Source organism: Perca flavescens, chromosome 22 (assembly GCF_004354835.1).
Source record: "Perca flavescens isolate YP-PL-M2 chromosome 22, PFLA_1.0, whole genome shotgun sequence".
Lineage (NCBI taxonomy): Eukaryota > Metazoa > Chordata > Actinopteri > Perciformes > Percidae > Perca > Perca flavescens.
The window spans coordinates 23,809,764-23,832,554 of NC_041352.1; the positions used below are offsets into that span (position 1 = coordinate 23,809,764).

The following is a 22,791-nucleotide window of genomic DNA, read 5'->3' on the forward strand; positions in this document are numbered from 1 at the left end:
TTTTCTTCTTTTTAAATAGAGAGGAGGTGGCAGGGCAGCATCAGTGGGACAAAGAGTGATGAGCTGGTGGATGGACTCAGCTTTCTGCTTTTGCTTTCTCAACCAGCAGCCTGACGAGTGGAGAACATTAGACCAGTCACCGTCTGTCCCAATAACCCCAGTTTCCCCCGTGTGGGCAGCCTCAAGTTGCAGCAAAACAGCTCCATGTTTTTTTTTTTTTTTTTTTTTTTTGGCTAATAACTGCAGACTTCCAAGAACATTATTTAGAGCAGGGGTCTCAAAACTGATTATGAGGCCACCTGCATGTTAAAGCCTCTAAACACCCACGAAGGTGATTTCAGTTATTGTGACTGTAGTCTCGCTTTGCCAGACCTTCCTCCACAGCGCTGCGGAGGAGGCTCTGGCTAGTCCACACAGCATTCCCGGGACGGGAGAAAAACGTGCTCTGGTTTATTGGCATTTCTTTAAACCAATCACAATTGTCTTGGGCGGCGCTAAGCACCCAACGGAGCCACGGTGCCTCTGCAAAATAGCCTCGGGAAGGAACTTGTTTTGGTGGAACATGTGTACGTTCAAAGGTTGTTATAGTCGTGCGACAGAAAACTCAGATAGGACAGATAGTCTAGCTAGCTGTCTGGATTTACCCTGCAGAGATCTGAGGAGCAGTTAACCATAGTCCTCACAAATCCACCGGAGGTTAGAACGCCAACACAAAGGAAGAAGGCGGCGACGGGAATCCGGGTGAAAAGCGCGATTTGGCAGAATTTCTGGCGGCAACTGGAAGTAGATCTAGACTATTCTCACGGTTAGAACCTGTGCTCAGGTTTTGACATCCTTTTTGAGATGTCCGTCTGCGAGGCCTGAAGCTTCTGGCAGTCATGTAAACACTCGTCTGTGATGTTCAAGCGCGCCGTTTATCTGCCGTCTCCGCTCAGAGAACACGTGTAGGAAAACCTCACACGCACACGTTCCCACAGCGGCTCTGACACAAAGCCAAAGGGCAGGAAATGAGATGCGTTTATTTCTGAGAAGCTCCGATGGCCAAGTGCCAAACTTCCTCACATCACAGTTTCCCTAAGGGACATCTTCACATTCTTCTTTCCTTCCTTCCTTCTTTTAATCTTTAACCTTCCCGTCCTTCTACCTCTCTGCTTCTGTCCATACTTCCCTCTTTTCTTTCTTTCCTCCGTCCTTTTTTACATTTACGACTTCCTTCGTTCCTTCTTTAATATTGTTATGTACATTATTGTCCTTCAGTGTCTCGGGTTATTTATTTAAATCAGGTTTTAACATCAGTTAGCCGATTATAAAAATAAAGGCTTTATATGAGTCAGTTTCTTACATTTCAACTCCTCCTGTGGGACCTTTAATCACATTTTGACAAATTCTTAAATCACTGGACAAAAATGCGTTGCAACATTAAACACTTAATTAATTGGTTACTGAAATATTTCATTGTAAAGATCAGAGCTTGCATTAAATTTAGTATATATTTTATCATGATATCGTCACAGAATTTTGTCTTTTTGTTTCATTTCTGATAGAATCCCCGATAAACTAAACTAAACAAAGTTTAAGGTTTCCTCCACAGTTTGTTTGTTTACTGAGAATTTACGACGGAGTTTACGGCAGGCATGTCACCAAACACCCAGAGGTAAAGTGAGAGCTCCGAGTATCAGATCTCGTCATAAAGCTAAGTTAGGGACGGAGACATGCTCAGCTGTGTGTGTGTGTTTATCCGACGCGTAACTCTAGAAGCGGCGCTCCAGCTGTTGACGGAGTCACCTTTCATCCACATTTCCTGGAATGAAACCGGAGCTGGAGCTGAAGAAGTCTCTCCTGCTGAGTTTTTCGAGAATGAAACAAGCTCATAATGAATGACTTCACCTTGGACCACTGTGACCAGCGAGCTGCTGGATCCACCCACAAACAACACACTGCTCTCTGTAATATTTACTGTATAAAGTATTCACTCAGCTGCACTGAGCCTGACAACTGTTTTGGAAATGTAATCATTTGTGGTCTAAAATGCATTAAGACAAGACAGGAGAAGTCACTTATCAACTTTTAGAGACTTATAAAGACTATTTAACCTGGGCTAAGGCATTGATAAAAAAATAGCGTTCCTTTCACTGTTAGTCTTGTTTGCGGTTACAGGTCATTAATGATCAACAGATGGGACATTACACAGTTTCAGAAACATTTAAAAGTTACATAGAGTTACTTTAAAGGTCCCATGGCATGACAATTTCACTTATTAATATGCATTCCCCCAGCCTGCCTATGGTCCCCCAGTGGCTAGAAATGGTGATAGGTGTAAACCGAGCCCTGGGTATCCTGCTCTGCCTTTGAGAAAATGAAAGCTCAGATGGGCCGATCTGGAATCTTCCCTTTATGACATCATAAGGGGAAAGGTTACCTCCCCTTTCTCTGCTTTGCCCGCCCAGAGAATTTGGCACACCCATGAGAAAGAGAGAGACATCATGGCTTGCAAGCAAAGCATGGCAGTTGGCCAAGGCCATACCCCCACCCTCCACCTTGCCCCCCCCCTCTCTCCTCCTCAATAGCATTTGAAGCTACAGACACAGAAATGGCACATCCTAAGGAAAGTTCATTGTGGGACTGGCTCTAGTGGCTGTAATTCTGCACCAAGGCTGAATTTTGGGAAAGAGACTTCAGATACAGTATTAGGGGACCACTAAGGTCTATATAAAAGAGACTTCAGATACAGTATTAGGGGACCACTAAGGTCTATATAAAAGAGACTTCAGATACAGTATTAGGGGACCACTAAGGTCTATATAAAAGAGACTTCAGATACAGTATTAGGGGACCACTAAGGTCTATATAAAAGAGACTTCAGATACAGTATTAGGGGACCACTAAGGTCTATATAAAAGAGACTTCAGATACAGTATTAGGGGACCACTAAGGTCTATATAAAAGAGACTTCAGATACAGTATTAGGGGATCACTAAGGCCTATATAAAAGAGACTTCAGATACAGTATTAGGGGACCACTAAGGTCTATATAAAAGAGACTTCAGATACAGTATTAGGGGACCACTAAGGCCTATATAAAAGCATCCAAAAAGCAGCATGTCATAGGACCTTTAAACCCCTTCTTTATTCCTTTTTCTTTACTGTTTTTTTTCTTGCTAAAAAAATAAAGAAAACATTATTTAAAGCAGGAGTCCCAACACCTACCTACCGCCACAAGATCAGGCCCCTTACGTGTTAAGAAATCCAGCCCACAAATATACCCTTTAAATGTTCCTAGTTTCGATTTTCCTCCAGTCTTTTATTTTAGAGGGATTACTGTCAGGAAGTACAGAGCCTAGTCAGCGTCAAAAGGAAGACAAAACCTAATTTGTGCTCTTAAATGAATTACTGTATGCGCCTAATCAATGGACATAACGTTACACAATAATGTTAACATGTTAACAGATGTTTAAGGGTTGCAGAAGAGTTTTGTAACAGGCCAAAGCTCTCCCTCAAAGTAAAAGCACAGGTGTCTGAGTAAACGGGCAAAATGTATTTAAATGATTGAATAAAGTTAAAATGTATGGTTAAAAAACATAGTTGGATTTAAAAAAAAAAGGAGTGGGACACTGAAATGAAGTAAAAGCCACAATCTGTTTTTTACTGCTCCACCTGTGCAACGTCTGGTCTTTACAGTGTCACCTTGTCACCACATGAGGGCAGCAGCATGCATGTTTTTGGGGAGCACGACATCAACGGAGCTACTGGGGAAAAAACCTCTGATACGATGAAGTTTGAAAGAAAAGATAACTAGGTCAGAGCTCTGCTGCTGAATGCGCCCGGCGGCCATGCATCCCTCATCTTATCTGTTATTTATGTTTTAACTGTCGTCGTTTCGGACGTTCTGTGTCAGAACGTTGCCGTATTTAAGGCTGATGAGGAGGTAGTCAAAGACAGCGGACGATAAAGTTGCATGTACTGTAATGTACACAGCAGGAGACATAAGAATGAGAGAGTACTCACTGTGAGAGTCGTAGTTTCACATCAGCAACACTGTACTGGCCCTGGAACGGGTGTCTAGAACAGAATAGAATAGAATAGAATTCTTTATTGTTATTGTAGAGGATACAATGAAATTGGATGCCATTCCTCTTGGTGCTTTGCAAATAAATAAAATAGAATTTAAAACATAATAATAAAAAAAAAATTATAAATAAGAATGTAAAAGCCATAGATATAGAACATGCTCTATATCTATGGTAAAAGCAATATAGTGTCCAGCCATTCTCAACCCCCCTCCCTTCCCTCCCACATACTGCAATTTAAAACAGTACATAAAACAATGAGGTGAGTGAGTGATCTCTCCAACAGAGATGTATGGATCACCCACAAACATTGTTATTTCATTGTATTTATTTATTTTTTTATACATTTTGTATTCAATTCTGGATAAATACTAGCCTGGATGTCAGCCGAACTTAGCCCCGCCCACAACATTCAAGGTCAGGAAGTTCACATTCTGAGTATGACCATGTCAGGCTAGATAAATACTGGATCTGAACAGTTTAGTTGCTTGGGAAAATGCCTGTAAACAAGGCCACTATTACTCCAAATTTTAAAAAGGTTTTTGCAACTGCATAACGTGGTGTTTTTGATTTGCCAATACTTTGGGTTCCCCCCCCAGCCATTCATCCCATTTATATTGTTTTTAAAGACCTGACACAGACAACATTTTGTCTCGATCCTTGATGTCGCGGAGTAAATTGAGCTAAAATGACGTCGTGAATAGTTTCTCATTCCTACCCCGGGGTGATGGCGGCCATGGCGGGATGCTTGTTGCTGTACCACACGCGGTAGTTGTGGGTGATCTTCCAGGCTGCGACGAAAGGCGCGCCGTAATCCGCCAGGAGCCGCTCGTTATCTGAAACAAAAAGAGAAGCTTGGAGTCAGCGGACACGATTATGAATACGAAAAACTTTTATTGTCCACGGATGTGAAAATTTCTCTTCGGTTTCACCAAGAATACAAGAGAGACTGGACATTGCAAACAGTACATAGCCAAGACGGCAAGACGGACAAAACAGACAATACATTTCATAAAAAGTGACTTTACAAAGGTTACATTTACAAAAGTAAATGAGTAAATAAATAGATGAATATAGCCTACTAAAAATGCTCGCTGTGCATAAAACCTGCAACCCGGAAGTCTGCCCGGCCCTACGTTCCATGATTCTTAAGCACGGTTCCCAGTGTTATTTAGCACCTTCACAGCGTTGGGGATGAAGGATTTCTTAAAGTTGTTTCTATTTGTTGTTCGTATTCTAAAAACGCCTCCCTGAGGGTAGGAGTTCCAATTCGCTGTGTCATGGATGGGAAGGGTCACTAATAATTTTCTCAGCTTTGTTTGCAATCGGTTCCTCATCAATAGTGTTTAAGTGCTTTTGTGGCTTCCCTATAATTTTTGAGGCCATGCTCACTATTCTCTGCAGTTTGTTCCTCCTTTGGAGGTTTAGGTTAGAACTGGATTTACTGTCATGTTCTCTACAGAGGCCATTACGTGTAGACTGGGTAGACCCATAGACATATAAAAACTGGACCAACAGTCCCTTGATGAAGAAGTTAAAAAGGAAGCAAAGAGTGACACAATAAATGAATGAGCGAGGGAGATACAGACAGAAAAGAACAACTTAGTGACTGCCTGAGTCTCCACACCTTGCTGTAACGCGGAGGACAGTAAGGAGTGGAGGTAGAGGGTGAACTGGGCTCGGATCCACTCGTCTCCACCCTCCCAGCCCGTCCCGTCCAGGAAAACGTCGTCGCGGTTCTCGGTCACGTGTTTGACCAGGTAGTCGGCGAAACGTAGGTCCGCCGTCGTCAGGCTCAGGATCTTACGGAGCTCGGGGTCCTGGATGTGGACGCCAGCTTCTTCCACCTACAAAAACATGACACACAGTAGTTACTGTCAGGAGCTCATCCCTCCTGTTGTCCTCGGGGCTAATTTGACCCTTTTTCAAAAAGTTTCTATATCAGTAATTTGGGTTTCTTTCAAATGAATCTCAACTTTTCTTTGCAGGCCCGGTGCGTTTTTTTGGAGTGTCCCCCCTGCGGCAAACCCAAATTCCTCCCCCCCGCAGCCTAAACGCACTACCCCCATTCAAAATAAATGGAAAGACCTGTGTTTTTGGCGGACCATCTTGACGCAGGCAGTCTGAACGCAGCCTTAAGGTGTAATTTAAAGTGACATTTGGGATCTTTTAAAGTGGGGTTATTTAGGGCGCCCAGATAGCTCAGTTGGTAGAGCGGGCGCCCATATATAGAGGTTTCCTCCTCAATGCAGCGAGCCCGGGTTCAACTCCGACCTGCGGCCTGTCATTCCCCCCTCTCTCTCTACCCTTTCAAGTCTTCAGCTGTCCTGTATAATAAAGACCTAAAAATGCCACAAAAATAAAAAAAATAAAATCGTGGGGTTATTAGAGGTACAGTGATTATGAGTAAATACCTCACAAAACAGTTGCTCTTTTACCTCTTTAGCCTCGCCAGTTAGTTGTGTTAGTCTGTTTGTTAATTGTGTTCCCTTGAAGTCTATAATATCTAACTTTTTCCATGAAGATAACATTATTTAGACATGCAGCAGGGCTTACCTCAACAATAGCATCACTGAGGTGCCTCTGCTGACGGAAGAGGATGTTGGTCGCCCCGGCAACGAAGCCACGCACCGTCACGTCGGAGAGGAGGTGATGCTGCTGCAGGGCCATGTAGGGCAGACACAGGTAACCCTGGCAACGAAAGGCAAAGGTCACGGTGTGTTAATTTGAGCTAATATCCTGCTGGAACTCAAAACACACACAGACACACGGGTGATTGTTTAATGAGTGTGTGGTTTGAGCTGTGAGAATGGTTTTACTCTTTTAGGTACTCCAAAAGTGTGAGGAAACACGAAAAGTTCACACACTGAGATCCTATTTTTATTTTTTATTTAACCCAGTCCTCCAAATAAATACAACGGACTACCTGCAAAAACAAAAAAACAGTACTTGATTGATTTTATACCAAATTTCAGGGGTGCTAACATGATAGGCTTAATTAGCTTTGTATCAACTTATTTGGCAATGGCTTGAATGTAACGGACAATCATTAATATAAAAACCTCCTTCTAGTCCACACTAGAGTGCGGATCGGGCCGCATTTTTCTGTCCGAGCCCGGCCCGCGTCCGACAGAGCAGAAAACCGAACCAGAGCCTGACGCAGTTAAAATCTCGTTTTTTTTTCTCATACTAATGACACATGTACGTTTGTTTGTGTGGAAAACCCGCTTTTATTAAACATTGGAGGAAGGCATTCGGACATGTCAACAGATGAGCGCATCAGCGCACACGGGGCAACAAGCGCACGTTTACACAGGCGCGCACCTACATAATAAACTTTTTTAAATTTAAAATGCTCAATGCCTTATCGTGCTGATGTGACCGAGCCCGACCCGAAAATCATTTCTAAATAGCTGTCCGAGCCCGGCTCGGTTCGGGTATCCATCCTCTAGTCCACACAGCATTCTGGGATGAGAGAAAAACGTGCTCTGGTCTATTGGCAATTCTTTAAGCCAATCACAATTGTCTTGGGCAGCGATACATTTTGCACGGTGCCGCTGCAAAATAACCCCGGGAAGGAACTTGTTTTGGTGGAACGTCTGTACGTTCAAAGGTTGTTTTAGTCGTGCGACAGAAAACTCAGATTGGACAGATGGTCTAGCTAGCTGTCTGGATTCACCCTGCAGAGATCTGAGGAGCAGTTAACCATAGTCCTCACAAATCCACCGAAAAAAAGGCCATTTGGTGGAATTTCTGAATGGCACCGTAGCAATCCCCTAAATGTATTGTCGTTTACATAGACTAGTGTGAGTGTTACCTTAGTGAAGATGGGGAGGGGCAGGCCGTACTGATCCTCCTCCAGACCAGACACCAGGCCCTGGACCACCCCTCCCTGCCCGCTGCCTGACTGGGGCTGCACGGTGATGGGCGTGCCCGGCTTGGAGTCGAAGGCGTCCAGGAGCTGCGTCTCGTTCCCCTCGGCGGCCTCTTTGGGACTGTCTTCCAACACGCTGGGGTCCAGAGTCTCCCAGTCGCTCTCCGAGGACTCTGGAGAGGTGCGCGACGGGGGTTTGAGGAGGTGGTTGTCCCCCTCGGTGCTGTTCCCGGAGGAGGGAGACCCCGCGGCCGGCTGGGCGGTCTCCCCCACCCTCGTCCCCAGCTTGGTGCCGGCGACGTCGCTGACGGACACGGAGACGAACTCCTCGGCTCCGGAGACGCTCTCCGCCAGACTCGGGTCCTCCGTCACGCTGCTCTTCGGCCGGTAGTGGGACGAGTCCACCAGGCCGTGCTCGATCATACCTGCACAAATCACATCACGTCAAAATGTATTTTCATCTCAGTCCCCTTAATCACGACTAATGCCTTTTGCTCCTCTACTGCTTCTCTGTTTGACATAAGGAAGGTGAGGTAGTTCTTAAATGTCCTGATTCTTCCAGCGAGACTAGGAGATGTTTTAACCCTCGTGTTGTCTTCCATTTGGTCATAGTCCTCCCAGGTCAAAACTAGAGATGGTCAAATGCCATTTTTTGCTTCCCGACACCGATTCTGATACCTGAACTTGCGTATCGGCCGATTCTGAGTACCGATCTGATACCAGCGGGTCATATATTTGATTATGTTTTAACAGCTGTATACTACTATCCCTGTATGGATGGGATATGATTTCTATCTCTGTTGTCGGTCTGGCTCAGGTTAAACTCTTTGTGAAACATGAACAAACACAAACAATGAATGCCCCAGAACTTTCTTTTACTATCCAGTTTGGCCGTCTTTAACGTAGATTTTCTTTAGGGCTTTATTACGTGGTATCAGATCGGTGCATAAACTCCAGTACTTCCCGATACCAGGGTTTTAGGCAGTATCGGAAGCGATCTCATTCAAAACTGAAAATCACTTTTTTTAACATTTTTGTCTCTTTTGGCACTTTTTTTATTGTTTTTGGCACTTTTGAGGTTTGATTGATTTAACATTTAACGCGTCTTTTCACTACCATGTATAAACACCACCGACACCAACATATTACTAGATTTACACTTATTTTTGGAATTCATGGTCAATAAACCTCATTTATAGGAAACTATACCTAATTCTTGAGTTAAAAAGCAGAAATTATGAATTTTTCAGACTAATATTAAAGGAAGGATATTCACAGAATGGCATATGTCAACGTTCAGTCGAGATACTGTTTTGAAAAATGTCTATTTCTTTTCAAATGCTAAAAAAATTGAACAAAACACACAAGTCAATGAAAGTAGAGATTTTTGTTGTACTTGCTAAGCGCGTTGTATGGAATCATCCATGTTATTTTGGGGTAATCACAATTAGGTAGTTACATTTTTTTTTGTTGATTTAAGACAATGGGTCAAATTGTGATCCAAAGACAACACAAGGGTTAAGAAGAAATAACACATTCTTCCTTTTTACAAATGAGAGTTCATTATCAAAATATGGCGGCAATAAAATACATTTGCGTCCATTTTTTTATGCTTATACTGTAACCTTATTTTTGTTGTTTGTGCTTTGTTCTCATGTGTATACCTATATTTGAATATTTTATCCTGTAAAGTGTAAAATGTAAAGCATTTGGAGTTTACGTGTGATGAAAGGTGCTTCCTAACTAAATTTGTCATTTTTGTTTTGAGCCTGTGCTATACTCTACTACCATTTTCATTTCCCTTTCCTGTTGCTTCAAATGTTTTTTCCTCTTTCCAAAAAAAACTTTGTAAGGCTGTTTTGTGTCAATGCAGAGACTGTGTTTTTACGTCTTCTTTCATCAGTTTTTCCTCAGTACAGATGCATATTAAAACACCCATGCACCATCTTAACAAAGGCCTGATTTAAAGTGCAAGAGGAGAGGAGATCTTTTGGAGTTTCTGACCTGGAAACAGTGATAAAACTGTCATCAGAGCTCCTACTAGTCTGTTGACAGGAGACACGTAGAACAGGACCTGCAAGAACAAACAACAGAACAATCACAAACTGACTTTCAGAAGTTCTGCGATGCTAGTAAAGAGAATATGTTTTCTAATCGTACCTTCTTCTCCAGCAGAATGAGCTTGAAGAGGATGAGAATCTACGAAGATCAAAAAATGAAAAGAATTACTGAACCATTACACTAGCAGCAGACACGTTTTACAGCGTAACATTATTGGTCATCTATAATGTTCTACCTTGTGTCGAAAGTGCAGTATTAAATCTCTCGGTGATAAACCTGAGGAAAGAAAACAGAGCATAAAAAAAAACTTTAAAACTTTACACTCATATTAAAATGCACGAACATTTTGGTGCAGTTAACAACAATCAAATGGCCAATAACCACAAATATAGTCTGTTTATAGAATATCTGCACAACAAAACTGTTCAGAATCACTGTTTCTGAATGGCGGTTCAATCATTTTACTCCTTTAGTGAGTATTTATGTGATATAAGAAGTTATACTCACAAAAGCAAAGACAGACAATTATTATATTTTTACAAAATGACACATATTAGAACCCTTTGTCTTTTCCCAAGTTAAAATGGATTAAATACCTCATATTATGCTCATTTTCAGGTATATAACTGTATTAAGAGGTTGTACCATAATAGTTTTATGTGGTTTAATTTTCAAAAAACACCATATATTTGTCGTACTGCACATTGCTGCAGCTCACTTCTGTTCTATCTTTGTTGGGAGTCGCACATGCTCAGTACCTAGGTAAGGACTACTAGCCAGTCAGAAGCAGAGTATGAGGGCATGCCATGCTAGCAGCTAGGCGAGCACTATAACGTGTGTTACAAAGTAATGCAAAATGATGCGCGTTTGTCTCTGAAGTAAAGGCTGGACTACAGTAGAGCTGTTTGGAGCAGTTAGTGAACAGTGTTTTCTGTTGGAGATGATAAGTCCCTTTGGGGTGGACTTTGGGCTTTTTTCACTTTGTAAACCTATAAACATGCACAAAAAGATATATAACACAATCAAGGAAAGGGAAAAAGGCAAATAGCATAATATGAGCACTTTAAAGTGGAAATAAAATAACACAAATTAGATTTAAAATCCACCATTATTTGTGTTTGTGCCACTAGTATGCATCTTGTCCTGCCAGCTGTGACATGCAACTGCACCGTACATCCGAAATGTGTACAGAAACGAGAGCTTGGCCCACCTAGATAAACCTGCGATCCCTCCAGAGCCGAGCCCCTCAGAGAGCCGTTCATGTGCTCGTACAGTTCCTGCATGGTGGGAGGAGAGGAAACAGGGAGGGGTTAGCTGGAGGCGATAACAGAAAGGTCAAACATTAACAGACGCTTAGAGTCTCACCTTTAAAATCGAGATCTGCGAGAAGTCTTTCTCCTCGAAGTAGGCGTGTGTGATGAGCTGTAGTTTAGCTTGGAGCAGACCGTAGAGGGGCTGGGAATCACAACAAACCGTCAGCAGCCCATCATAAGCGTGTGACTCATTTACAGCATCGACCATAAACAACATTTGCGAGACAATTTCTGCTCACAGGGACAAGCAACAACTCAACCCTCATGAATCCTGTTTTTCCACAAATCTTTATCCAGGAAATGACCGGACATGATGAGATCTATTGTTTTAAGTTATGTCCTCATTTTGCTTCTCTTAGGAAAAGGGGAAAGTGGAAGACAGCTGACCTAAAGCAGCTCCAATATTCCAGTTTTATCTGGATGAAGACTAGGGGGGATGGGACTTTCCTGTCTATCCACTGTCACTATACAATAAAAATAATCTTAAAAAAAAAAAACTTATCTCACAAACTTGTTGAACATTAAAAACCTTACAAGAACATTGGCACTGGACCAAAAAAACACCCGGGCTTGCCCAATTTCACATCCTCTCTCCAACATTGTCCTCCTCTTCTACATGATGGTGATCAGGTCATTGGCTCAGTGACTGACTCTCTGAATGTATTACTTGCAAAGCTACGGAGGCTGAAATATTATTTTATTGTGTTGTGAAGATGAAAGCATCGTCCTCCGACTGACTCACCACTCGACTGAGAACGCAGACGCTCTTTTGAACCGTCTCCCTGGTGACGTCAGCCAGTCGGACCTTCAGGGCCTGGGGGGGTGGGGGACGGGGACGGGGGGTGGATTAAAAACATTAAAACAGAGATTTATTGGACCACATTGGGAGGCCTCTGTGGGCCTAATCGCTCTGCAGCCGGCCTCATGAACACTGATGTCATCGTCAGAGACAGAAACAGAAACGGGATGTGCTGTCATCTTATCTGATGCTTTGAGGTAAATACACTACATGGCCAAAAGTATGTGGACACCTGGACATTACAGCCGTATGTGATTGTTGAACGTGTCATTCCAAAACCAACGACGCTGCTATAACAGCTCAGTGTGAAGAACAATACTATATAATATGACATCATTCATATAATTATACTCAAAATAAATAAAAAAATACAAATAAAAGTTGACCGTCTGTTGTTTTAGACGTGGCTCAACATACAGTGCAAAACAAACTGGGACAGTAAACATACAATATGTATGCCCTTACAACTTACGACTGTTTTTTTAGGTTCAGTATATGCAACATCTTTTCCATAACCAAGCAGCACTACTTAGTCAACTTTTTGAATTAAGGACTTTTGCTTGTCTTTGCTGTGGTACTGCTACTTTTACTTAAAAAAGTGAAATATCTGAGGACTTCTTCCATCACTGGTGTCTATATACGTTTGAACATACAGCACATATACTGTGTATGCACACTACAACAGTTATTTACTGTGCTAGACAACAAAAGGAAGGCTTCATGAATCTGTAAGAATTAAGTAAAAAACATATATGACTGACCTTTGCTTCTATTTGGCGATAGCAGGAAACACCGTAGACACACTTCATGTCTTCATTTAGTGGCGGCAGGTGAAAATACACAGTGTCTGTAAAAACAACATGATTACTCACATTAATGTACAACATCATGCATATTTTCGTATCCATCACAAGCATTTTGCTGCCAAAAGAGACAATGTGCAGAAAAAAGCATGCACTTGGTACGACATTTGGAAGTCAATTCAATTTTATTTATAGTGTCAAATCATAACAGAAGTTATCTCAGGACACTTTACATATAGAGTAGATCTAGACCACACTCTATATCTTACAGAGACCCAACATTTCCCTCCAAAAGCATGTATTTGGAGCTCCGGCGTCACTTGACTTGACTGTTTACGCCATAGACACATATATATTTAAAATAATTACATAAAAATTCTTAGGTTCTCAACAGTTATTACCTCTTTTTTTAGTGGAAGTAAAGTCACTTCTTTAATCACTTTATTTGATCAATAATAAAAAAACTGATTGAACTGCGAAAGCAGTTGGTCTTTAGAGGCCTCCCTGACTGACCAGGCGCTTTTTATTTTTAATGGCCAGTTATTTCATGGATCCAGGATAATATGCATCCTGATAAAGTTCCCTTGGCCTTTGGAATTAAAATAGCCCCCCATCATCACACACCCTTCACCATACCTAGAGACTGGCATGGGGTACTTTCCATAAAATCATCTCTCAATGCAAATCAAACCAACTATTAGGCTAACTGAAATAAAACCATGCCAATCTCTAAGTAGGGTGAATATAGTATCCTGGATCCATGAAATCCTTTAAAAATAAAAATCTGCCTTCCTCTATGGGAATTTAACATAGGGTGTACTTACTTATGCCCCCTGTATTTTAAGGAAGAACATTTATATTTTTTTATGATACATTATTCATTCACAAAGAAAATTGGTGTCCTTAAAAGGTTGGATTTTTCCTCTTTTTTTTTTATTAAGGCATTAAGATCAATTTCCAAAAGATGCTTTTTTGTGTTCCTCTTTTTAGGCAAGGCAGCTTTATTTATATAGCACATTTCAGCAACAGGGCAATTCAAAGTGCTTTACATAAAACATTAAAGAGCAGTTAGAAAACAATTAAAAAACAATAATAAACAAATTAAAAACATTAAAAGACAAGAATAAAATTGATAGTGCAGTATAAGAATAAAAGTTACAGTGCAGTATAAGAAATTAAAGTTAATAAAATAGATTATTTAAAGAAAAGCAACATCAAAAAGATAGGTCTTTAGCTTAGATTTAAAAGAACAGAGTTGCAGCGGACCTACAGGTTTCTGGGAGTTTTTAGTCAACTTTAGCATGGGTTCATAAACTTATGAATGCCACTGTATGTAGATGTATGTGGTAACATCTAACTGCTCGATAATACAAACTGTAACATCACATCACCGATTGCCTAAATCCGAAGTTTAAGTTTTTTGGTTTAAGAAACCAATCTAAGGCTAGCAAAATGATGCTACTAAAGTATGTCACGTGGCTTAATTAGTTAATATTTCACATTCACAGCAAGAAATCAGTTAACAGTTGCCTTATGATCTTCGGGTTTGTTGATGACGCCATCAGGTACATTTCAGATGCTGTGTTTTCAGGAAAATGAATACCTCGTCAGCAGCCATTCTGACTGCTACTCAGATTGGTTTGGCGTCCGCGCCAGAAAGTATCTTGTACCAGGGGGAAAAAAAATATCCCATTTCCCTTTAAGGGAAGAAACAGCTCCAAAAAAAAATTAAGTAAATGCCACAACTCTCAGCCTTCATTCTATCTGAGGAGAGGATGAAGAGCGTTTTATAATGTGATTTATAAAGATCTGGTCTGGAAGAGAGGACAGCGGAGCTACAAAAGGTTAGAGTAAGCACGTCAGAGATTAGGCAGAGGCTGGCGGAGCGGCAGGGCCAACAGGGCATCTGGACCCAGGCCACAGCTGCAGGACGCCACAAACACAGCCTTCAACTCTCGGCTTTAAGGTTTACATTAGGGCTGCACCATATGAGGACAATACGCGATAACGTTGTTGAATATCACGTTAGCGATTTTACTTGCGATAAATAAACCTATTAAAAGGGTTCACAGTTCAGCTGCTTTCAGTACTGGTGCTAAAATACAACACATTGCTTGTTGAATTCAAAACAAGTGACAGGAAATCATTTCCAGGATTCTTTTATGGAGCCATCGGCATAATTTACAAGGGGGAATAATCATAACTGGCCGGTGCAACTCACCCCAAAAACCTATTATAATACCCTTTACATAAATAAATACTTTTGGCGAGATGGACGGCTAGTGTAAAAACCAGCAGCTACAGTGAGTTGTTAAAACCTTCCTTTTTAGTAGACTCTGTGTACACAACCAATGTTCTAAATGCTGAGTTCATGTGTGGAGCCCCTGGTGATACTTGGAGCAAAGTCTCATGTTGTGTCGAGCCTTCTTAGTGTTTTAAAAATGTTGATTTTGATGCGATCACAGTAGTGCCCCTAGCACCCGAAAACGAGAATACTGTCAATCTTAAAAGTGGCGCTTCCGTCCTAATCATGCTTTTAAACGAAAGTTTGACATCGGGTACATTCACAAAAAGACCCTAGGTTGCATTTTGGCGAGAGTTACGCTTTAAATGACAGAAAAGAAGCGAGCTGCTAGACCAAAACCACTCCTAAATTACTGCGGGAAGTTATTGACAGGTCGAAACAACGAAAAAGGATGAATAAAGAACCAAAACACGACAATAATTGTGCTGTCATTGATGTCCAAAGGAATGATTTAAAACAAGGTGTGTGTATTTATGCGATGACTGGGTTAGTCCTTCCTTGCGGTGTATTCCTGTGTAAGCAACGCCCAGTTATATCAGCAGTGTGACTGCTGTGTTTATGAGCACTGCAGAGGGAGTCGCTCACATTAATTGTTGTTTTTTTTTTTTTTTAAATCAGCTCTGCCGGAGCTGCAGAAACAAAAAGGACACAGAAGATGAAGAAATGCACGGCGGGGATCGAAGGTTTTTCTACATTTACAAATGGACAAAATTTGGACACGAGAGATTTCTGCAAGAGGGATCCAGAGCTGCTCGTGCTGAGCCGTTTAAAAGCAGAGATGTCCTACGTTCAGGCTGATGGATGCATCTTCTGCTCTGGGAGCTTATTCTTGTCACATTTTCAACCTCTTTCACAAACAGTGAGCAGACCAACAGAAAGCCGCCGCCGACAGAAACTCGCCCGTCCTGTAACAACGATTGTTTAATGGGTGTAACTGTTACGGTTGAACTTTGACTCAGTTCCTCCTGTTTGCCTGTCGCAGGACAGTCTGAACAGCAGTGGTGAACCACAGGGCCGTCACATGGCGGCCGCCGCCACACACACGGGACACTCACAGGGTTTAGCGAGAGAACAGAGGCGGCTCCCTGTCACCGCAGAGTCCTGCTCTAACCTTAGTGCAGCCTGGATAGGGTTTCTCGTCTCAAAAGAGACACCTGCTTCAACAAAATCAAAATTGCACCGGTTAATCTTCAGCTGCCAATGCGAGGATCGCGTTGTTATGGAGGAGGTCCATGCTAGGGCTGGGCAATATATCGATATTATATCGATATCGTGATATGAGACTAGATATCGTCTTAGATGTTGGATATCGTCATATCGTGATATGACATAAGTGTTGTCTTTTCCTGGTTTTAAAGGCTGTATTACAGTAAAGTGATGTACTTTTCTGAACTTACCAGACTGTTCTAGCTCTTCTATTATTTGCCTTTTCCCCACTTAGACATTATGTCCACATTACTGATGATTATTTATCAAAAATCTAAATGTGAAGATATTTTGTTAAAGTCCCAATTCTCAACCCTAGAATATCGGCGCAATATCAATATCGAGGTATTTGGTCAAGAATATCGTGATATCTGATTTTCTCACTATCGCCCAGCCTTAGTCCATGCTTACGCAAGGTAACGGAACCCGATTTGTATCCGGTCCTATCCCCTGACCAGTCGGCTATCCTAGCCTTAACCACTCGAGGTCGATGCCTAACCCCGACCAATCAGGCTGCTTCGTAGGGCGGGTCTTGCCTAGAAGTTGCGTGGGATCCATAATAACGCGTGAGGATCTAAAACACTTCTGGACTCTGTTTTTTCACCATTTCAAATATTCAATAGCAGACTCAAAATGCCATGTTTCCACCAAATAGATGCATCATATTTAGAGATACACACTACACAAATATGGATGCATTATGATTAAGGAACGGATTCATGATTCATGCATTTAAAAGTGTATCAGAAGCCAAAAACACTGGACAGTTTGTAGTAGTCACAGGCAGGATGCCACAACACTGAGAAGTCATTACGGTGGCAACAATTGTTATCTTTCTTCAGGGTGATCGTGAAGAAATATGGAGTTTGTGGTACAAATCTACCGGTAACGTGCACTTGCGTGAATGCGATTGGACGCCTGCAGACGGTAATCAAAGCAAAAAAAAAAAAAAAAACACACTTTCACCCCCTCTGCATGTTTGATATTCTCTATTCTTTGCAGAAGACAATGCACACTGGACATTAATCAAAAAGGTAAGACAGAAAATAGCAGAGCTCTTTGTAGTAAAAGTTGCAAATAAAAGCTGCAAAAGATGAATCATGTGATGATCCATACAATAAATGCCCCTCACAAGTCGAAACATTCACAATGCTTGTTCTGTCCGATCCACAGCCCGAAACCTAAAAATATTCTGTTTACTATCATAGAAGACAAAGAAAAGCTAATATTCACACAAGAGAGGAAAAAAAACAAAAAAACTAAGTGACTGAATCATCATTTCGCGTATGCAAATACAACATTATGGATCATAAAGTATTAAGTGTCTAAACTGTCTATCAATAAACCTAAACATTTAAAAAGAGTTAGTGCATTAATAATGTAGAGATTTATATTGTTTTTATAACAATGACTTCTTATCTAGACTGATTAAATGTACTTTAGTCTATATCCACGACGTTCCTCTTCTCTTATTATCTACTCATCTGTCCAATTGGAGTTTTCTGTTGCACGACTAAAACAACTTTTGAACATACAAACGTTCCACCAAAACAAGTTCCTTCCCGAGGCTATTTTGCAGCGCCGCCGTCGATTCGTACTCCACTTAGCGCCGCCCAAGACGATTGTGATTGGTTTAAAGCAGGGGTCACCAACCCGGTGCCCGCGGGCACCAGGTAGCCCCCAAGGACCACATGAGTAGCCCTCAGGCCTGTTCTAAAACTGAAAATTGAATATTGATATTATCGGTTTCCCACCTTGTTAAATCATTGTTGATAATTATTGTGAGAAATCATTAACATGATCAGTGTCGTCACATAGACGAGTATCATTAATCATTAATAATCATATATAACTAAAGGCAAACGGAGCAAATGTGTTATTTTAGAGAGTATCAAACTGGTAGCCCTTCGTATGACTCAAAACCCATTAAGTAGCTCTCAGTTTCAAAAAGGTTGGTGACCCCTGGTTTAAAGAAATGCCAATAAACCAGAGCACGTTTTTCTCCCATCCCGAATGCTGCGTGGACTAGCCAGACCCTCCTCCGCAGCGCTGTGGAGGAGGGTCTGGCAACGTGAGACCAAATGTACTTAAATGCAGGAAATAGAATTCAATCATTCAGCCATTGCACATGTATATATATTGTGCCAACCGACCCTCGGCCCTTTGAACTATAAACGCTGTGGGCGTGTCGTACCTTCCTGGAAGTTGTGCGCTCCGTCAGGGAGAGCCAGGAAAGGCAGGTACCTCCACTCCTCCGGCAGCAGGTTACTGTCATGGCCCTCGTCTGGCATCAACGGCGGGTACGAGAACTCAACCTAAAAAGGGGCGGGGGCAGAAAGTCAGCGTGGTTTAACTTAACAGTTGATATGCTGCTTTAAAAAAAAAAAAGTCCTTTAATCTAGGGCTGTCCTCGACTAAAGAAATTCTTAGTCGACTAACACTTATACGATTTTGTCGACTAATCGATTAGCTGATTTAATTGACAGAGCTGTGCGCTTTGAGAGGTGGTTAAGACTAGAAAAGCACAATATAAATGTAGTTAATTAACCATCTGTAAAACTGAGTTTCTACACAATTAATCCTGCAAAATCACCACTTTAAATCTTGTGTTTACCATAAATGTGCTCATAAGTTTCTTATAAATGAGTAATTAAGCATGAATAAGCATAAAAAATGACTAATTGACTAAAGAAATCTTAGTCGACTAAGACCAAAACGACCGATTAGTCGACTAATCGACTAAGAGGTGGCAGCCCTACTTTAATCCTATATGTCTGCATCATCTCTTCTTATTATTTGTCATACTATTTGAAAAGAAATCAAGAATGTAAGAAGTCCAGTAAGCAACTCTTGGCATTTTTGTTAGTTACACATATATTTATATACAGAGAGTATCTTCGGTCAGTTCAGTGTACATTATACATGTATTACAATACTTGTAATAATGTGTAATTCATCAATCCCAAAAGGAAATCGGTCTCTTTCCTCTTTGCAGAAACCTCAGCACTGGGGCTTGTCTGAAGCTAAAGTTTTAATCTCATCGTGGCAATAAAAGAAAAGTCAGAGACAGCAGGATTCATCCTCTGGGTAGCATGAATATACGTTGGGAATTTCATGTCAATCCATTCCATAGTTGTTTAATAATCAGACGATTGCTAGAGCTACGACACTAACTAGCCAAAAAAGAAAAGAAACGAAGAACAGTGCAGCATTTTTGTCGCCCAGCTTCAGAAAACGGTAACTTTCCCATTACAGACTAAACATCCGGTGTTGCATTATTATGAAATCTTATGTCAGACAGATTTCTATATCTATTATCAGTATTTTTGTATTTCATTGACCTCACTATGGATCCACTTAGATCAAGAAAAAGCTGCCTGTGGGAAACGTTCACACCCCCGTTTATTCTCCCACAAAGCCCAGCCTCCTGCCAGTGGTGACAGTTAAGAGCCTCCTACAAGAATAACCTGAAGATCCTGAACGCCACACACAGACACACAGACACACAGACACACAGACACACAGACACACAGACACACGTATCTCCAGGTGTGTTGATGTTGAATGTGATAAAAACGGAAGGATGAAGTGTTCCAGTAATATTAATCCAGAAACATCAGATATAATAGGAACACACTGACGGGGGACATTGTACTGCACTATGAATACTTTTACTTTGAGTACTTTGAGTACATTTTAGTGAAACATAGTTTTAGTAAGAATGCAGGACGTTTGCTTGTGGTGGAGTATTTTCACAGTGTGGTTTTATTAATTTCACTTCAGTAAATGATCTTAATACTTCACCTCCACCACTGCCTGTGTCTCTTCAATAAGCTTCCTGCCAGAGAAACGGATGGGTGGCAGGTGAATAAAAGAAGGAAGGGGGGGGGCATTGTTAAAGAGAGGCTGAAAGAGAAGGAGACAGACGGATTACAGAGCCAAGAACCCAATCTGATACCCAGCAGGAGATCTCTGACCCCCTATCAGATAACCTCCTCCACCACTAGAGAAAACAGGCCCCGGCACGCTTTGTTGGCTCTCAATTTGACATCCCAAAAAAACAAAATGTCTGTTTTAACTTTTCCTATTCAGCAGCTGCTTCCTAGCCCGCTGAGTCGAGTTTAACAGGCCACGGGAACGACTCGACAGATGGAGAGCAGCGGCAACAACACGGGGGAGGAACAGCGTTTGCTTTTAATGGCCGCCAGCTCGGCCTGTAAATTGAAAAGAATTTTGAAGAAGAAGAGGCGATAATTAGAGGATGCGTTAGAGGTACTTACTGGATTGGATTAGATTGCATAGACTTTATTGATCCCAAATTGGGACATTTTTTAGGGTTACAGCAGCAAAATATCAGACACATACATACATACATACATACATACATACATACATACAGAATGTACAAGAAATAATAAATAGGATAGAATACAAGAACAAATATTCAAAAAATAAAGATTAAAAATACAAAAGGAAAGAATGTACAAATGTATATACAAGGTGGGAATGAAAATACTGAAATAGTATTCATAAAGATGTAAGTTAAACCTATGTTTGTGCAAGTTGCACTTGGTGCAGTATTATGCTGAGTGGCTCACATACGCTTCAGGGGGCAAAAGGCCGACCTGAAAGTGACTGTACCGTCTGAACTGTTAAACAGGTTTTACAGGAGCAATAAGACCAGAACCCAAAACCACGCCAGCTTTGTTTGCGGGCGTGTTTCTGTTCAAAAGAAACCAAACTGAGGCTTTGTGGAGAAAAAACACTGAAGGAGGACTTTAGATGTGATTGTTGTTGTGATAAAAGCAGGTCAGTCTGTGGCTTTGTGAGTGGATACTTGTATTCTCTATATCCATGACGTTCCACTTCCGGGATTACTCCGGGGGGTTTTTGAGTTGGAATTCTAAACTCCGGTGGATTTGTGAGGACTATGGTTAACTGCTCTTCAGATCTCTGCAGGGTAAATCCAGACAGCTAGCTAGACTATCTGTCCAATCTGAGTTTTCTGTTGCACGACGAAAACAACTTTTGAACGTACACATGTTCCACCAAAACAAGTTCCTTCCTGAGGCTGTTTTGCAGAGGCACTTAGCGCTGCCCATTACGATTGTGATTGGTTTAAAGAAATGCCAGTAAACCAGAGCACGTTTTCCTCCCATCCCGGAATGCTGTGTGGACTAGCCAGACCCTCCTCCGCAGCGCTGTGGAGGAAGGTCTGGCAAAACGAGACTAATACTTGTAAAACATCCGTGTGATATGACAGCAGATATTGTTTTAAGAAGCATTGGCGCGGTCTGAAAAAAAAAATGTCTGTGAAACTTTCAAGTACCTAAATCTGGCATTGAAATTCCATTCTTCACCAGACAGTTTATAATTTCAATAATATTTTATATATATATTGTTCATCTCACTTCAATTTTATTGCTGCAAAATGAGATTGTCAAGCAGACAAACTGACCAAAAACACATATATAATAAAAGAGCGATACTTGGCGTCTAGTGTATGGTATTGCCACGGAAAATACAGCGATCTGTATCGATTTTTTCCCCCCCAACCCTATTGTCAACCATACAATATCGCCGCAATAGCAACATTGAGGTATTTGGTGAAGAATATCGTGATATCTGATTTTCTCCATATGGCCCCGCCCTACTAGAGCCCTAGTTTTTTCCCAACCAACAGTCAAAATTCAGAGGTTCTGTTTACGCCGATCAAAAATCAAAAACAAATCCTGACTTTTGAGAAGCTGCAACTTGGGGAACGTTCACTTAAAATGATTAATCATTACAGGAACTCAGATATTGTATGGTCCCAGGTCTGAAAACACTAACCAGCCCGTTATAATAACATCATTGTGGTGTAAATACCATCTTTATTTGCAGTTACAGTGAGCCAATACTATGTTGTGAAAGCTTTAGTTGTTTAAGCTTTATCTATTCAGGAAGTGTCATTGAGATCAATATCTCTTTTGCTAAACATTGACCCAACAATGACAAATATGAGTGTAAAGTGTGGCCTATCAATCTAGTTGGGTGAGCTGGCTACTATAGCTATATACCTATAGCTCACATGAAATACTGTAAGCACCTAAAACATCCTCACATTGTTGATTGATATGCAGGTGCTACATTAGCCAGCTCTATTTGACAGATTAATAACAGAGAGGAAAGATGAATACTGTATCCAGGAGAGCAAGCTGCAGCCTGCAGTAGAAAGCAGAGCTCGCTGATGAATACACTGAACTGGAAAGATGCCTAAAAGTGGCAGCAGAGCCCATGATGTTACATAACCCCGAGAGCCCAGAGCAATCAGCTGATGCGAACTAAAAACCCTCGCTTCGCATGTCTGCGTGTGAATACGTT

At 41.4% G+C, this 22,791-nt stretch overlaps 1 protein-coding gene across 1 annotated transcript in view; it reads right to left on the bottom strand.

Moving 5' to 3' along the window:
- Positions 1 to 22,791, bottom strand: part of avl9 (AVL9 homolog (S. cerevisiase)) — a 30,798-nt gene that overhangs the window by 7,548 nt on the left and 459 nt on the right. Inside the window, exons 2-14 of the mRNA XM_028569720.1 lie at positions 18,623 to 18,743; positions 12,876 to 12,961; positions 12,058 to 12,129; positions 11,368 to 11,457; positions 11,213 to 11,279; positions 10,238 to 10,278; positions 10,102 to 10,140; positions 9,946 to 10,015; positions 7,885 to 8,366; positions 6,624 to 6,758; positions 5,695 to 5,914; positions 4,786 to 4,903; positions 4,006 to 4,059 (exon numbers count right to left, since the gene is read on the bottom strand). Coding sequence (XP_028425521.1) covers positions 4,006 to 4,059; positions 4,786 to 4,903; positions 5,695 to 5,914; positions 6,624 to 6,758; positions 7,885 to 8,366; positions 9,946 to 10,015; positions 10,102 to 10,140; positions 10,238 to 10,278; positions 11,213 to 11,279; positions 11,368 to 11,457; positions 12,058 to 12,129; positions 12,876 to 12,961; positions 18,623 to 18,743 — 1,595 coding nt within the window. The remainder of the gene's footprint in view (positions 1 to 4,005; positions 4,060 to 4,785; positions 4,904 to 5,694; positions 5,915 to 6,623; positions 6,759 to 7,884; positions 8,367 to 9,945; positions 10,016 to 10,101; positions 10,141 to 10,237; positions 10,279 to 11,212; positions 11,280 to 11,367; positions 11,458 to 12,057; positions 12,130 to 12,875; positions 12,962 to 18,622; positions 18,744 to 22,791) is intronic.